The sequence below is a fragment of the Sardina pilchardus genome, chromosome 4 (genome assembly GCF_963854185.1).
Source record: "Sardina pilchardus chromosome 4, fSarPil1.1, whole genome shotgun sequence".
In the NCBI taxonomy this organism is placed as follows: Eukaryota; Metazoa; Chordata; class Actinopteri; order Clupeiformes; family Clupeidae; genus Sardina; species Sardina pilchardus.
The window spans coordinates 10,290,820-10,309,129 of NC_084997.1; the positions used below are offsets into that span (position 1 = coordinate 10,290,820).

An 18,310-nucleotide genomic window follows, 5' to 3' on the forward strand; every position below is an offset into this window, starting at 1 on the left:
AGTGTACCTAACCACAGAATGTTTTTTTTTTAACAACCGCGATGATAAAAATTGATAACCCTCCCAATACAGCCCCATTTTCATACGTCCTCATTGTTGACAGGTCTGAAGTAATCATCACATGGAGCGTGAGCTTATGCTGTTTGAAAGTGATTTGTGCGCAGCAGCTGGAGGGCGATGCTGAACATTCGGCGGCGTGGTGAATCACTCCGCCCGGCCGCTCTCCAACAGCCCAGCTGTGTGTCATAAAGAACACAGGCAGGGGAAACCGCGCTCGCGAGACGAGACGAGCTTCTCTTTAATGTTGCGGGCATCGCTCGTTTTACAGGAGATGTCTTTTTTTTGTTTATGTTTACGCTATTGTCTTAAATCGTGCGCCCGATGAGCCTTTGCTCTTTGATCAATGTGGAGCGCTGAAGTTGTATGGTAATCGTTTGAAATCTCTTAATGTTGTTTGTTGCGATAATCTTCCATCTCTTGCGTCAAACCAAAAACAAGTCAGACATTAAAACAGCTCAAAGTTATTCATGCATAATATATTGCATATGCAAGGAGATGATGAATAATCATTGTATGTGCAGCAGTATCTTGGGCATTTAAAACTACCAGTTTTGTCTGATGACTTTATCCACACACACACACACACACACACACGGACACACTTGCGCACACGTCCACACACACGCACACACACACATACCCACACACACACACGGACACACTTGCGCACACGTCCACACACACGCACACACACACACATACCCACACACATACACACACGCACACTCACACATGCACAGACACACACACACACATGTGCTCGGTTTGATTCGATATAGTAATGCTGAACTTTTCTGAGCAGTATTTCCGTAAAAAAAAGCTGAAACTGCCAGACATAGCAAGCTATTTCACTGCGATTAACAAAAATGTGTCCATGGCAGCTGTTTGGCACCAATGAATCAACTTGACACTTTCACACGCCTGGCTAAACCTCTTATTAATGTCCCAGCGAGCGGATAACAGCACAGTTCAGTCTGTCAGCGATCACGAGAGCAAAGCCTGCTTGGCGCTGCCCCCTCGCTGCACCTTCAAATCCCGACCTCTGCCACTCCGTGGCGGGCGGGCGAGCGGAGGTGTGGGCGAGCGGGGCGCTTGCGTGGGCGCGTGGGCGTTAACGAGAACGTCTCTTCGCAGGGCGCCGAGTGCGGAGAGGGGCTGCGGGTGAGGAACCTTTCCTGCATGGTGCACTGGGGCGACTGGCTGGACGCCTCCTCGCCCAAGCCGGTGGAGGACGAGAGGTGCGGCGACCGGCTGAGCAAAGAGAGCGAGCAGGAGCTGCAGCTGCCCTGCTTCGTGCCCTGCCCAGGTAACGCCCCGACGCCGGCTGACGCTGGGGAGATACAAGGTCTTTCTCAGGCCTGTGGGGGTTTTTTTTGTTTGCCAAGCATCTGGGTTTACTAATTAGCAGAGATTTGGAGCCAAGAGGTTGAACTCTCAAGGAATATCAGATGAGCTAGTATATAGGGTGGGCGAAATGTAAAAAAAAATAATAAAAAAAAAAGTGAAAACAACTCATTTTGTTGAAGTGAATCTTTCTAAGTGTTTGGAAAACAACAGGCAACATCATCAGAGAGGAGGAAACCCAACGCTTACAGGAGGAGCTTTAGGGAGTAGAGAAGGCACCATGGCCCTCTGAGTCTGAGCTGAAACATACTCTTTATGGTATTTTTATTAGGACTCCCAATTATTTCCACACCATTAGATCATTTTTTCCACCCCCCAGAACAAAAGCACAGGGTAGTTTCAACGCAGCCTGTCTTCTCTCTCTCTGTGTGTGTGTGTCTCTCTCTCTCTCTCTCTCTCTCACATCTATCTGCTCATCTTGGCTCCTAGCACATTTCAATTGCTGGGCCGTGTCCGGGCTTAGAAGCAGCTGCTGTGGATTCAGGCATTTGGGCTACTGGTGCTGGAAGGGGTGGGGGTGGGGGGGGTGGAGCATACGCTCGGCTATATGATGTGTTTCACGGGGTGAAAATGGAGCGGTCCCATGAAGATGAAAGATAATGAGCTGCTTCACTGCACAGATTGTCACTAATAGCGAGCCAGGGTAGGGAATCAAAGGGATGTTATGGATGAGGAGTCGCCGCAGTCGGAGAAATTGTCACCGCGAGAGAGGAGCCCTCGTGTGGATTATGGGGTTTATTGATGTGCGACCTTCAGCTAAGGAGTAGCTAATATGTCTGAAGAATCACATAATATATTCGATTTCATGTCATTTGTGCCATGTCAGTCAATGAATCAAACTGCCAGAGTGTGGCATGCACTCGCCTCGCCCCAATCCATTTTGAGTGGTGTGGGGTTTTTTTTGAGTCGCTCGTGGCGAGAAATTGAGACATGTGTATAGCTGTGGAATATTGTTATTGCGCCACAGGTGACTGTCACCTGACGGAGTGGTCCTCGTGGAGCTCGTGTCAGCTGACCTGCCTGGAGGGCCGGAGCTTCGAGACGGTCGGTCGGCAGGCGCGCTCCCGGGCCGTGGTCATCCAGGTGCTGGAGAACCAGGAGAGCTGCCCGCACCAGGTGTTTGAGACGCGGCCCTGCAAAGGTGCGAAAAGACCATTTTGGAGTCGGCGTTCATTAAACTTAACTGTGCACGAAACTGTTTGGTTTGGCCTCTGTGCTATGCGTCATGCTGTTTGGTCATTATATTTAAAAATGAGAGTTTGTTATTCTAGTGCGGCTGCAGCTCTGTGATAATCTGAGTAGCACAATTCAGGTACGCCGGAGAGGATTCTCATCATTGCTTTAATTCTCCTTGACTATTGTAACCACTCTACTCTATCCAAAGGCTTTCTCACTCCAAATTCCAAAAGTCATGCTCTCTAATACAACACCGCATGCCTTTCCATTTTACTTCTCTCACTGCTGCATCTCTGAGACTGAATTCTCAATGCTGCGCTCCAGTTTGTTTGAGAACTGAGCCTGATGAGTTGACAGTAAAAAACATGTTCTCGCCTGCATTGTTGAGCGCGGCCACCTGAGCGTGGCTACTGAGGAGAGGCGGCGGTAGCGCGCGCCTGGGCACGGCGTAATGAGCGCTTCTCTGTGCCTATGCGCCGTCACAGGGGGAAAATGCCACAGCTACGAGTGGAGGACCAGCGGATGGCGAGACAATGAGCGGTCGGTGTGGTGCCAGCGCTCCGACGGCGTCAATGTCACAGGTACGGCACGCCGCCCGTCGCGCTGTATGCCACAGACACCACTACACACACACACACACACACACACACACACACACACACACAGAGCATTCTCTTATCACTTGAATTACGTTTGTAACGCTGGGGGCTCCACTGCAGGGCCCCTTAAACAATGATTTCATCTGGACCCAAAACAAATCTTGGCCGCGTATAAAAGCGTCAGATTCGGTTTACAGTTCCCTAATGCGCCTGCCATTGATCATGGGCGCACTAACCAACTGCAGTCATCAATAATGGCCAGAATTTGCAGCCGCCTCACAATCCATACAAATGTAATATTACACCTTTTTATTAGTGCAATATGAAGCCAGTCGGTGCAGCCCCACACACAAAAAAAATTGTATTTGCAGAGAGCGCATGAAGGCTTTGGATGGCTTGATCTGCTGTAAATAACAGGTAAAAGTGATCTTATCTCAGTAAGAAATTGTCTCCGGTAAATATAAGCTCCAGCAGGGTAATCTTTTACCGCTCAGCTAAGCGTGAGCCCGAGGCATTTTTCTCTGATGTTTTGACATGTAATTTTCCATTCCTGGAATTACAATGTTCTCCGATTGATCAAAGCCCGCGATAGGCTAGCGGAGCCATTAATCAGGCGCTGCGCTACATTTGTTTGGTTATCAATGGGAGGAAATGCTAATCATTACCTCTGCGCCGCAGGAGGGTGCTTCCCACAGAACCGGCCCACCACCGTGAGACACTGCCACCCCCCCTGCACCAAACCCTTCTCCCACTGCACACAGGTACGTATGCGCAGGATGCTGCATGCCAGAAATGCATTAGCACTCTTTTTATATTCAGAACTGCCCCCCCCCACACACACACACACCTCCCTCCCCCCTTATCCTCTCCTTTCTGTTAACAAGATGTCTTGGACTTAACAAAGTAAATGGACCACAGCAGAGTGCCGTCTAAATGCTCTTAATGGTCAGATGTCTGTGCTTGGTGCTAGTATGGCATTGCAAGTAATGTGGTTTTAATGCAGTTTATTGCCAACAAACAGGGGGCACTCCCCCAAAAAAATCCATGGCAGTACCCATGGTTGCCTACTACTGCCCCCAGTAGGGCAGTCTGTGCAAGTGCACAGGCTTTGCATCAATCATGTTGCTTATTGTAGGGAGTGATAGTAACACACAGATGATATCAGTAGCACAGACCAGTGGCACGTGAAGATAGTGTACGTGACAAGCAGGCAGTAAAGATACAGTGCCGGGGTGCCAGCGCAGGGGCTTTCGTGAAAAATACGCCCCGCTGTGCCCCGCCCCGCGCCGCCTCTGACAGAGATGTGTGTGTGTGTGTGTGTGTGTGTGTGTGTGGGCAGAGCGGCGTGTGCGGCTGCGAGAGGGGCTACACCGAGGTGATGACCACGCACGGCTTCCTGGACTACTGCACCAAGACCCCGGGCGCCGACAACAAGAAGGCCGACGTCAAGACCAACTCGGGCCGACTGAAGCCCGGGCCCTCGCAGATCCAAGACTTCTTCGGAGAGTGGTCCCTGCGGCCGGTGGGACCAGGTATTTGAAATGCAGATGGCGACGACGCTACTGTATCAGCCAGGGGCCCCTTAGATCAACACGGTCCCTTTGAATTCAAAACAGATGCACTGGCCTCTTTTTTTCTAAGTACCACAGATGGCAAGACAGGGTAAACAGTATTCATGTTTTATCTCAAGCAGAAGTAAAGGTGCATACTATTGGGACCTATGAGAGTTTGTATTGTGTAAGTTACTATATATATAATTCATTTTACTGCCAATGTATAATTCATTTATTCTGAGCAGCACATCTCTTGTGCATCTTTTTTTAATCCCAAGGGATTCTATTGTTGAAATGGTGCTATCTATTGGTAGCGGGTTGCAGAAATAGCTTCAAAATGTCCTGTTATCGCCATTTACATAGTTGAAAAAAAAAAACTATTTTTATATGTCTGTTCACTTCCTCATTTGCACCAAAAGAGAAGCAGATGATACAACCCTATTATGCCAGCTGTGTCTTTAGAATTCACCATTTCTCATTTCCCTTCATCCACTGTGTCAATATGAAATAGCACTTGAAAGATGGGAGGAGGGTATTTTTAGACGCATTCTTCAAGGCTCTGAGGGCTACAGAGGGCTGCAGAGGGCACGGTAAATAAATCTGCTTTTCTCTGCCTGCGCAGATGGAAGAATCAAGCTCTGGGTGTATGGGGTGACTGCCGGCGGATTTCTCCTCATTTTGCTAATCATATCAATCTCCTTTTTGTTTTGGTACGTATATCATTTCACGTGTGTGTTATTGATGCAAAGGTTACTGTTACTGAATTCTGCGTCACAGCATTTTGAAACTGACACCAGTGTTACCGGATGAAACCTATTTCTGAAAGAGCATGAGAGCTGAAACAAAAGAATTGCATATGCTTCTCTTGTTAGTCTTTTTGAGTAATGTTTCACTGCTGCCCTCCAGTGGTGAGACATCAGGAGCACAGCTTTATTGGGCCGATGGAGGTGAGGGGGCCTGTACTACAGCCAGTTATTGCTAATGTCCACTACAGTCTCTCCTCTTGCTGAAGTAGTTTCATACTAGACCCTTCATTTTAGCTGCTTAACACTACTACAGGAGATGTAATTGTTCCTTCTCTGAAGGTTTGTATGTGCATTGGAATTGATTAAAGCATTGGACTGAAGAAAGTCAGCTATTAGTTTTATAAAATGTTGTCCTTGTATTTTCCATCATTCATGTTTACATGTTTTTTTGCCTGTGTGTGTCCTCTCTTCTTCTCCACAGCAGCCCCCCCAAACAGACTAAAAGCGCTTGCCCACCACAGAAGCCTCTCACGCTTGCCTATGACGGCGATGTGGACATGTGACCAGCGTGCCACCCCGAGCCCGGTCATCCCCGCCAGAAGACATGGTTTCAAACATCACCTCCTCACACAGCCCCGCTGAGTCGCTCGGAACAGCAGGGAAAGAAACGCTGAACAAGATTCTGGGGAGGGGTGGAAAACACGTTCCCCTTCCCTCTCCCATCAAAAGGAATGTCAACGTCAAACAAACTTCTATGTACTGAGGTTAGACGTCGGTGTCCAAGGACAACAAGCAAGACGTTTCGGATCAAGGAACTACATGTGTTGTCATGACATTCAAAAAGGGTAACCAAAACCCTGCAAAGTGGCATTCCATGCGCCAATGGAATATGATGACATTTTCCTGAGGTGATTTTTTTTTTCTTTGTTTCCCTAACCTTGACGGAAAAATAACAGTGGTTGGGGAGCGAAAAAAATGGAGGCATTTTGGGAGGTCACTGATGTGTCGTCAGTATGTTGTGTGTCATGGCCAGCTGCAAATGACTCTTGGTCCGTCAGAAAAAAAAAGGCGCTATGCACTATATTAGTGCTTATCTGTTTGTTTTTTCTTTTTCTTTTATTTTGTTTTTGAAATAAAAATAAAAAAAAAAGTTTTCTAGTGTTTTCATTGTGCTGCAAGAATTTTGCTGTAAAAGTTGTGTTTTCATTGATAATGTCATTGGGTGTACATGTGCTTATCAGATAGGAAACCAAAATGAAATCAGCACGGACTAAATGTGAATGGAATCGCGGCTCCCTTGGTCCATCAAACAGGCTTTGCATTTCTCAGCACTCACAATTTGCACCCATGAACTGCAAGTGTCAAGTCTGCTCTCCCAAAAACCAGCAAGTTTATTTTTCTTTTATTACAATACCCACCATGACTGTGCAATGTAGTATTGGGTATGCTACATACATACATGCCCAAGACTGAGAGTTTGAGAGACTAGAACTGCCATTGATATTGTGATTGTGTGCATGAGCAATCTTTGGGGAAACTGCTACTTCTGTCCATGAAAAGAATGCTGGGAGCTGATGGCGCTGTGTTGAAGTGTTGACTTGTACGTTTGAGTTCCTTCAGTTGTTTATTTATTTGTCAACATGTTTTGTATTCAGCCAGCCTTACTCCTATCTGTAGTGTGGTGTCTGGCTTATGTTCAGAGCAGCCCACTCTGCCAGTCCTGCCACGTTTGTTACCCGACGGATCATAGTGTAAATGTCTCTTAACTCTCCCGTCTGTAGACAGCTGTTTGTCCTGATGCACAACTGGAAAATAGCTTTCCAGGTCAGAGTTTTGCTCCGTGGCCCCAGCAGCGGTCGGTTGAGCCCCAGAATGTGAAATCATGTTGTAGTGCTGTATTTCCTGTAAATTGTCACTGTGTGGACTCAGATGATAAGCACTGTATATAAGCACTATTACTGAAGGACACTGGAGCTTCATTACACATCATTTGAAATGAGTTGAATGTATAAATAGTGTGACTATTTATTGATTTGTTATTTATTTACTTATTTATTTATTTATCGAGCTATTTATTTGTGTGTCTGTTTGTTTTTTGTATGTATGTATGGGTGATTGGATGTACAATTATCATTCAGGGCTACCATTTTTAAGGTGCAGTTGTATGTTTATGCTGTGGAAAACTAGCCCTACATTTACAATTTTACTTTGAAGCTGTCATTGAAAGACCAAATTTACCAATGTTTCTGTGGATCCATTTTATGTATTGTTTTGGGGGTTTTGTGCGTTTTTGTGTATCCTTTCATTCGTTTAATTATGTTTACATATGTATTTGTTGGAAAACAGTTTGAACTCCTGGAACAATCTAAATATTTGGGTGGCATTACATACTTATTGTTGATATCAACAGTATTTACATGAATAGATATTTGGAGGCAACCCTATCAGAACTTCTGCATATGGGTGGAGTTGTTAAGCATTTATCATGCAATTGAAACATTCCAAAACCAATCCAATGCCTCAACGAAGAGCTGTAGCCTACAGCAAACACTGAAGTGTTTCTGAAGTGGGAAGATTTGAGAAGGGGACTCAACCTTGCTTGTTTTGTCAACAATACCAATATCCAGGTTGCCAATAGCAACATTTAGAAGAGTTGTCTCAAGATAGTTTACCCCTGCCATGAAATGCTGGGGTCATTTCTGTCCCCAGTGACAAATGTTCAATGTTTGTCCATTTCATTTCAATTGTTCATGCAGAATATTTTGACCCATTTTGCAAAGACATAGTTGAGCAAGTATCAAATCATCTACCAATGTTAAAAAATGCTCTCATTTAACAGTGTTGATCAGTATACTAGTATTCTTCATAGGGTTGCATTTTCCCAAGGGTTAAGTCTAGTGGTTTGGCTTGGAGCCATTGGTAGTGAGTACATGAGAGGACCACAGAGATGTACAGTGAGTGATCTAAGGTTATTTTTTGTTCCAATTGACATTATGGCAAAATGGCAATATATACTAAAACATCCAACTGTGCATATGCATGCTTGAATCTTATTGTCTGAAACATAAAATTATCCAAAAGTGGCCTTGCATTTATCGTTTATACTTGTGCATTTTTAAGAAGTGTTCTTCAGTGACCATCAGAAGAGTCATGGTCTTTAAATTTGCCCCTCAGACTTTTCTAGGTTTACATTGCTTCTTCACAGTTGTTAAATATGCTCTCAACAATATCCAGTGGCCTGGAAGAAAAACATTGGACTTTTGTTTACATTGTAATTTCTGTTATATTTGTGTGTATTTCAAGAGTTGGACGAAAATGCTAATAAATTGTGATACTCTGTGGGAAAATCATGACTCATTCATTTTCCTTCAACATAGAAATTAGCGTCCTGCTTGTGCTTGCTTAGCGACATTGATTACCTAACACATACACAAGATGTGTGCAATAATGTCAAGTTTTTGGCATATTCAGTTTTCCTTGTTCTACACTTTTTGCACATCTTTGTCTTTAAGGAAGTTGTTGAGTGTAATTTTTTTCTTCAGACTCTTATAGACTCTTGTATAGTAGCTCTGTTTTCACCCCTGCAGATTTGAGAATATGCTACACATTCCTCATTTTCATAACTATCATCTGAGAGAGAGAGACAGAATTCTCTGCTTTCATTTGCCTGGCCCTTATCCTGAGCCCCTCCTGAGCCAATGTGCTGATAAACTCTTCATTTTCGGCAGCTCGTTTTTGATGAATGGCCAGACCTTGCAGTGCTCTATATTATTGGGATCTCTCAGGATCTTCAACTTCTCTCCGTTTCATAGAAATGATACTCTCACTCTCTAAAGAATAACTTGTTTCTGAGGAATTCAATGTTTTGTTTTTTTTTTCATTTGTGTGTAATGCACTGTGTGTGTACACATCCACCCGTTTCCAAGTGATAGGGGACTGCGATGGAATACTAAGTGTGCCTGGCACAGACCTATAGCACATCTGAGGCAGAGGCAAAAATTCACATTATAGCTGCTGTCATTTGCATAGTTAGTTATGCTGTTGTGTCTTAATCAATTTTTCTCTCTTTCTTAACAAAGGTTTGCTTGATTCTCATACACTTGCCTGCTGCTGGTTACACTTTCCTCAAGCTGCCAGATCGTTCACAACGAGGAATACTTGGTCTCTAGGAAGTGGGATCGTTTAAAATCTTTTTGTTTAATTTAACTCATTTAGTTAAGCATGTCAGCTCCACTCAGAGAGAAAATGAACTTAAGTGGTTGTGTCATGGCCACCTTGCAGGGGAACGGCTGGATGTTACGATCTTGTCATGGTTAATCCATCCATTTAAGCCCCCCGCTCAGGGCATCAGGCCACCCAGCAGCTTTCTGAGAGTGGGCCTCAGCAGTTTGGGTCAGACCTGACTTCATTTTAATCATGATTTATCATTTGCCAGCAACCTAGTCGCTTTGTCAGAAGTTAATACGGTGCGACTGAGAAAAAACCTGAATGGTAAATGGCCCTGTGAGCATGGAACAGATATTTAGGGGAAGTCAGAACATAGGATATGAAACCGTGGATTATGGGCCCCTGGGCAGAAACACGAAAAGTGTCCCAAATACACACTCTCACACACACACATCTAACCGTCCGCCACAACCATACAGGAATCCACAACAGTACACTGATTGAAAAGCACAATGACTACTTTTCACAAACTTTTTTTTCATTCATATTAGTGATATACATAGCCTGTGGTAGGCCTATTTGAGGGGGCCTATTTATGACAACATAACATAATGTAACCCATGTTATTTGACTGAGGGTCCCATTCAGATACCAATGGTGAATAGCCTGTGGTGTAGGATTGAGGGGCCCTATGACAAATCACATAATGCTACGTTATTTGACTGAGGGGCCCATTCAGATATCAGGGGGTGGAGAAGAGAGTAGTGACTTTATGCAGAGGCCCCGGCCCTGTAGGACTAGTTTGATCCCTGTATGAAACTAGTCCTTTAATGCTACAAGATGAGCCTGTCTGTCTGCCCTCCACTCTCATTACACAAGTTAATTACAGCATGGTCTGCACTAATAACTGCGCTAATAAATCGTTAAGAAAATCGTACACATTCTCCAGAGGTCACATGCATGTATAGTGGCACTACATTTCATAGTCATTTTCTCAAGGGTGGGGGACAGAGGTTCACTTGACAAATTATTTGAACTGTGCCCACATTTAGTTAAAGAATATGGATGTGGGCATACAATTAAAGCATTCAGTTAGGAATAGGTTTAAGGGTGTACATATGGACCCTGATTGGTTAGGAATAGGGTAGGGGTATACACATGGATGCTGATTGGCTCCTGCCTGCGCAGTAGATTCCCACAGGGTCCCTGCATAGCACTTTTTGCTGGCTTCTCTTTTTGCAAATTTGGAACATGAACTTGTGAATGTTTATTGAGAGCCTATACATAATGAAATCACTGAATGTCATGTGCAGAATAGTTGTGTATTCACTATTCACACTTTATTCTAATTCAGTTTCAACATGTGCAGTAACTTTTTTCAAATTGCTAAACAATTTGGGATATGTTAAACCTGTGTCCACATTATATACAGGACACTGACAATTTCTGATATATCACATTTTCTGAATTAAAGGTAGATGTTCATTCACCAATATGAACTGCCAACCCCATACTAAAAGGATAAACCTCAAGGTAACTCAGTGGTAAACTTCCTAAAAGAAAATGTGCAAGGTTTACCATTTAGGCTACCCCAGAATCATCACTAAACAGCATAGGCTATTTGCACTTCCACATCTGCTCATTATGCATACAGTGCATGTTAAGGACATTAGCTGTGTCTCATTTCAGGGGCTTCATGGTTCTAAGGCCGGATTCGTAGACCGGTTGCGTCATAACTGCCACTGCTGTTGATCATGACACATAATTACGGTGTGTAAGTATGTCAGACAGTAATTTACTTCCACTGAAAATAAATAAAATACATTGTGGGTGAACTATTTGTCAATGATGTTGTAACGTTATTATGGCAATGTTACAAGGCAGTTACATATTTATCTTGTCTGTCTGTGTAATTAGAGAAGGAATAGCCTTGTGGCCACCATGAATATGTGAAATGCTACAAAGCTGTCCACTTAACATTTTGCACAGTGTATCCACATTATTCTTGAGCCAACCAATGTGTGTCTGCATAGTTTTTCAATAGTTTTTAATGTAACAAGTTTTCAAAAATAAGACACTGGATAGATCATAAGTCCAACAGAGTTAGCCATAGGTTGTGAGAAAAATAACATGATTTTTTCTTACACAGGCCAAGGGGGTCATTCCTAATTTTGACATGACAAAGAGATGGCAAAAGTATGGAAGCCCGTTTCCGCCACTTGGTGGAAAAAAAACTGGCAGATACTAAGTCATAATTATGAGATGCAAAGTCGTAATTATGAGATAGAAAGTCATAATTATGAGATAAAAAGTCATAATTATGAGATGCAAAGTCATAATTATGAGATAAAAAGTCAAAATTATGAGATAAAAAGTCGAAATTATGAGATAGAAAGTCATAATTATGAGATAAAAAGTCATAATTATGAGATAGGAAAGTCGAAATTATGAGATAAAAAGTCGAAATTATGAGATAGAAAGTCATAATTATGAGATAAAAAGTCATAATTATGAGATAAAAAGTCGAAATTATGAGATACTTTCTCATAATTATGAGATGGTAAGTCATAATTATGACATTATAATAAAGTCGTAATTAAGATTATAAAGTCGAAATTTTGACTTTATTGGTTGGTAGCCTGCCTTGACCTCGCATCACTTCCTTCCCGTTCAAAACTGTTGCCGGCAGTGTTGCGCACGTTCACACTCTTCAGTAGCCGGCCTACCTAAATCTAACAAGTTAGGATTATTAAAACAATATTTGAGATGGGAAAGTGGTGCTAAATTTCCATAAACTTTATTCAGTGAACGGGTAAAGCCGTCCGTTTGTAAGCAAAATCAAGAAATACGATCTTTTAGTTCTGTTTACCGTTACCTAGCAACCCCAACAACAAGTGAGTGAATAATTAGTATTCTACTATGCCATCACAGGAGGGCGTAGTGTAGCGGGTTAATGATTGGTTCAGCATGCCTGAGATGGGGGGTTCGAATTCCAGAAGAACTGCAGGTTTCTGCATATCAAAGTATGATCGATTACTTCTTTTTTCTTAGATGACGTTACCTCGCGGCAAATAAGAGTTTGTGCTTTTTGAACCTGTCAAATATATATATTTATTATAGGTTCAAAAAGCACAAACTCTTATTTGCCGCGAGTTAACGTCATCTAAGAAAAAAGAAGTAATCGATCGTACTTTGGCATGCAAAAACCTGCAGTTCTACTGGGATTCGAACTCCACATCTCAGGCATGCTGAACCGATCATTAACCCGCTACACTACGCCCTCCTGTGATGGCATAGTAGAATACTAATTATTCACTCACTTGTTGTTGGGGTTGCTAGGTAACGGTAAACAGAACTAAAAGATCGTATTTCTTGATTTTGCTTACAAACGGACGGCTTTACCCGTTCACTGAATAAAGTTTATGGAAATTTAGCACCACTTTCCCATCTCAAATATTGTTTTAATAATCCTAACTTGTTAGATTTAGGTAGGCCGGCTACTGAAGAGTGTGAACGTGCGCAACACTGCCGGCAACAGTTTTGAACGGGAAGGAAGTGATGCGAGGTCAAGGCAGGCTACCAACCAATAAAGTCAAAATTTCGACTTTATAATCTTAATTACGACTTTATTATAATGTCATAATTATGACTTACCATCTCATAATTATGAGAAAGTATCTCATAATTTCGACTTTTTATCTCATAATTATGACTTTTTATCTCATAATTATGACTTTCTATCTCATAATTTCGACTTTTTATCTCATAATTATGACTTTTTATCTCATAATTATGACTTTTTATCTCATAATTTCGACTTTCCTATCTCATAATTATGACTTTTTATCTCATAATTATGACTTTCTATCTCATAATTTCGACTTTTTATCTCATAATTTTGACTTTTTATCTCATAATTATGACTTTGCATCTCATAATTATGACTTTTTATCTCATAATTATGACTTTTTATCTCATAATTATGACTTTCTATCTCATAATTTCGACGTTTTATCTCATAATTATGACTTTTTATCTCATAATTATGACTTTTTATCTCATAATTATGACTTTTTATCTCATAATTTCGACTTTCCTATCTCATAATTATGACTTTTTATCTCATAATTATGACTTTCTATCTCATAATTTCGACTTTTTATCTCATAATTACGACTTTTTATCTCATAATTATGACTTTTTATCTCATAATTATGACTTTCTATCTCATAATTTCGACTTTTTATCTCATAATTATGACTTTGCATCTCATAATTATGACTTTTTATCTCATAATTATGACTTTCTATCTCATAATTACGACTTTGCATCTCATAATTATGACTTAGTATCTGCCAGTTTTTTTCCACCAAGTGGCGGAAACGGGCTTCCATACAAAAGACATTCCTTCCACAGTTCCATATTACCAGGCTAACCAGACACTCTTGTCATTCCAGGTAAGATAGCCTATAGCCTAATCATAAGTCAACAGTGTTCCAAAAACAAACTGACTGAATGTAAGATTTAGGCTTATGAACAAACTAGGTTACTATGTCTTTAAGAAGTGGCGTCCAAGAAAGGGGAGGTGTTTAAAAACTTGAAAGAACGTGGTAGGCTACTGAAGATTTCCTCGTGTTGACACTGTATCAAACGCTTTCGATTGTTGCCTGCACGTCTGACACTTGGTAACCGAAGCTTATAGCCTACGTGCCCACCCAGCGTTTAACTGAATTACAGGTACTTTCTACAACGGATATACTGGCTAGATATAGATTGAAAATCTAACTTAGTCTACAAAAAAATAAATGACTCATTCATGTACGACCAGACCAGATGAACGCAAATGTTATTTCTAGTCCTGGCCATGCAGTCTAATACGCCTGTCATTATTCGTCATCATCTGCATTATATTTTCTATAAATGTGTGCTCTTGCCCACATGTTAATAATACGACAGATTTGTGTGTAAATTAGGAGTTGTGCATAGCCTATAACAATGGAGACTGTGGGGCAAAGGTTAGTTAATAGACAGATAACGATGTTGTCGCAATTAACACCCTAGCGCAATAGCCTACTGTACACCTCTTCTATGTTCAACAGTCATGCAACAGAAGAACATGGTCTGTTGTAACATTTTAGACTGATTGCCTATAATTGTCCCTCTGTATGGTTCTAAGGGGTCAATGTTTTTTTCTGTTGCTTTTAATACGGAAATCATTACCTTTTTCATATATTTTAGGAGGAGACAAATGGCATCACCCTTTCGAAGCTTGATAGAAGATGAGGATAGATACAACAAGTCATTTCGGCTGTTTCTGGAGCGCTCCTCTGAACATCAGTGCATGCAAGAGTTCATCCGCGGGGTTTTGCCAGAGATCTTTACAAAGTAGGCTAATGGGCTGTGTATCTTAGTACCATTTTACTTCATCACGCTATCTTCAAACCATATGGATGTCTGGCCTTTTTGAAGGATAATTGAGGCTACTTGATTATTAGTTACCGGTAGGCCTATACATTTAACTTGATGAGGAGTCCACCTGCCAGTGTCTTCCAACAGACCAGAGAACCATAGAAGCTTACTAACATTTGCAGGATCTCTCTTCTGCCTGTATTCAACAGACATAGCACCTGCATTTGACCCCATTGTCAAAATATGGACCTTAGTTGGACCTGAGCCAAAGTCACTTTAGTTTCAGCAGTCAGATTCAGGGTCAGTCAGTCCTAGGCCCTACCGAGCAGTGCCAGTGAGCAGGCCACTGGACTATAGGTCTCAGTCTTATATAAAAAAGGCACAGGGCAAGGTCCAAGTCATATTATGTAAATCGCATTTAGTTGAATACCAAATAGCCCATGAAATAAACACAGTATGAGCGCAATAGCATGTCACTGGTTTCAGGAAGCTCTTCCCATAGGACGCCTTATCTCTGAGCATTAGGCAAGGCCATACTGTAAGTTGGAGGGATAGTCATCCATTGCTGTCATTACTTATGCATGCTATGATATCAGCTTTGAACAAGTCCATATTATATTCAAATTAAAGTCCCTCTTCCCTCTAGAATTGGAAAAGGAAAAAACAGTCTCAATGTCTTAGGTGTGGGCAGTGGAGCAGGTAAGTCCTGTTTACCTTTTATTTTACTATCACTTGGAGAACAAAGTCCACTTTTCCCGCTCTTTTTAAGAAGTGCAAATGTCACCAAATGTCTATGCTCTACTAATTTCAACAGACATGCTTCAACATAAGCCAGTAACTTCAATGGGAAGCTTACAACATAGGCTATACTCACAGTATGCCAAATACATGCTAAAACCTCCACATATAACAGATGTGCTAAAAACCCTCCAGAGTTGCATCACCTTAGCAACACATTCAAAGGGGCTTCGAGAGACGGTGATACATTGTGATGCTGTTGTTAGCTGTGAATAGTCAGTGCACCCACTGGCACTCTGTTCTCTGATCCTGTGCTAAAGTTCGCAATGGCCTGTCAGACTGCGTCTTAAATTAGATCTCCTTTGATAAGTGCACCTGACTAACCAGTTCTAAGCACAACAGTGTTTTCAGCACAGGTTTCATAGTGTCTTATATCAGATATAAATTTGGCATTGGATCTTAAATTCAGGATTGACTTTACACAACCTTTGATTGCAATTGATGTTACAAGGGTGGCTCCGTTAGGCCGGAAATAAAAAATGTTCTGGACATAAATATTCCCCATATATGACTTCAGTTTTGCTGATGCGTTGAAAATGGCATCATCATTACCGTGGTCGATCGTCACTGCTTTACGTGCACCTTTTAGCATCCAGGGATGTTTAACTGACGTTAGAGGTAATTCTGCCAGCTGATTTTATAGCCCTGCTGATGACTGTCTGCAGGTGAGATGGACCTGCAGATGTTCTCTCAGATGCGTCTGAAGCTTCCGAGCATCACAGTGACCAATGAGGTGGTAGAGCCCAGTGGAGACATGCTCTTCAAGTACAAGGGTAATGAACTAAAGTAGAAAGACATTCTTTCAGACCAGTGTTGCGTAACCATTGTGTTCAAGTTGATTGTCTTGTTTACATTGCTCTGTTTCTAATGGCTCCAAAGGAACTTGTTAACCAGATTGATCTGTTTATCTTTTCCTAATCATGTTTTTGATGTTTCTCAGTGTTGGTACAAAAAACACCCAACCTTGAGTATATAAACTTCACATGGAATAAGATGACTGCATCTGAATTCGAGAGCCACTGGAAAGAGAGCAAGCTGGACAAGAAGTTTGACTACATTCACATGATACAGGTTGTATGACATGGTCTGCCGGATCAGTGGCCTATTTAGTGTCAAGCACCCAGTGATGTGTATAATTTGATTTGCTGAAGAGGCCTCTCATCTGCAGATGCTGTATTACGTCAAAGATCCTGAAGCAACCGTCTCATTCTTTAGGAGTTTACTGAGTGAGAATGGGAAGCTTGTGATCATTCTAGTGGCTGGTGGGTCTTTCAGTTCACATTTCTATGACACTGTGCTGTTCTTCCTCAATGTCTTTGGAGAACATGGGTGACTGATGTGGCTGATGGTGTGGTGATTGCAGGCGAAAGCGGATGGGGCAGGCTGTGGAGGTCGTACAGAGCCCAGCTCTGCAACACGGAGATCAGCCAGTGCGTCACCACCGGGGATATCAGAACCTTCCTGGACACCAAAGGCGTCCCGTACAAAAACTACGTGCTCCCCTCCCAAATGGACATCACCGAGTGCTTCACGGAGGGTGATGAGAAGGGCCAGCTGCTACTGGACTTCCTGACCGAGGTCATCGACTTCAGCAAGAACGCCTCTCCAGAGCTCAAAGCAGGCGTGTTGGCTCTGCTGCGCCACTCTGACTGCAGCAAAGAGGAGGATGGGAGGGTCCTATTCAACAACAACCTTGAGGTGTTAGTCGTTGACCCCTAGACCCCACCTCGAGGTTGTTGAAACGACGATAAAAGAAAATGTGAATATGAAAATGTGTCTTTTATAGTCGTTTACACATTTATGGTATAGGACTCTCATTTACCCAAATCAATCAGACAAATGCTTTGATTGTGATTACATATCACAGCATTGTTGCAAACAGGTGCATACTGGTTATGCATTAGCTGAAATCACTTGATAAGCCAAAATTTGACCGACACTTTTATGATTATTAGCTGCAATCTTTTTAGGTGGAGCAGAGTTATTACTGACATACTCAAGAACCAGCCTCCAGATCAAAACGATTGTTTTATTTTTAACCTTTTTATCTTGGTTTCTTGTCACATGCTTATCAAAAATTGTTGGGCCTTTATCAAATGATGGGTACAAGGTATACTTTTTGTTAGGTTCAAACTTACACAAAGAACACCTATGCCGACCTGAAACAAAAAAATAAATCTTTCACTGTAACGTCCGTCCATTTGTGTCAAAGTGCACTGAATGAAGAAAAGCTTCCCGTTGTAATCTGTCGTGTGTATGGATTGTTTGTATTGTGGTTGAGTTGTCAGTCCATTGCTCCAGAACACTGAATCTAGTTTAAAAGCCATGTTTGTTTTTAGTTTGAAGTTATATAAACAATTTTCAGAGTAAACAACTTGGCCAGTCAGCACCCATAAGA

General features: G+C 42.1%; 2 protein-coding genes across 2 annotated transcripts in view; both read left to right on the top strand.

Annotated features, from left to right (window-relative positions):
- LOC134077988 (thrombospondin type-1 domain-containing protein 7B-like) overlaps window positions 1-6,834 on the top strand; it is a 43,951-nt gene extending 37,117 nt beyond the window's left edge. The window contains exons 17-23 of the mRNA XM_062533619.1: window positions 1,195-1,366; window positions 2,432-2,605; window positions 3,126-3,221; window positions 3,918-4,000; window positions 4,579-4,771; window positions 5,415-5,502; window positions 6,020-6,834. Coding sequence (XP_062389603.1) covers window positions 1,195-1,366; window positions 2,432-2,605; window positions 3,126-3,221; window positions 3,918-4,000; window positions 4,579-4,771; window positions 5,415-5,502; window positions 6,020-6,101 — 888 coding nt within the window. The 3' untranslated portion in view covers window positions 6,102-6,834. The remainder of the gene's footprint in view (window positions 1-1,194; window positions 1,367-2,431; window positions 2,606-3,125; window positions 3,222-3,917; window positions 4,001-4,578; window positions 4,772-5,414; window positions 5,503-6,019) is intronic.
- A 7,514-nt stretch (window positions 6,835-14,348) lies between these two features.
- Window positions 14,349-18,106, top strand: hnmt (histamine N-methyltransferase). The gene is made up of 7 exons (XM_062534068.1): window positions 14,349-14,442; window positions 14,944-15,090; window positions 15,761-15,813; window positions 16,578-16,685; window positions 16,853-16,983; window positions 17,081-17,174; window positions 17,276-18,106. Exons 2-7 carry the CDS (start codon window positions 14,954-14,956, stop codon window positions 17,629-17,631), a joined length of 879 nt encoding a protein of 292 aa, XP_062390052.1. The 5' UTR covers window positions 14,349-14,442; window positions 14,944-14,953; the 3' UTR covers window positions 17,632-18,106.
- Window positions 18,107-18,310: the final 204 nt, after the last annotated feature.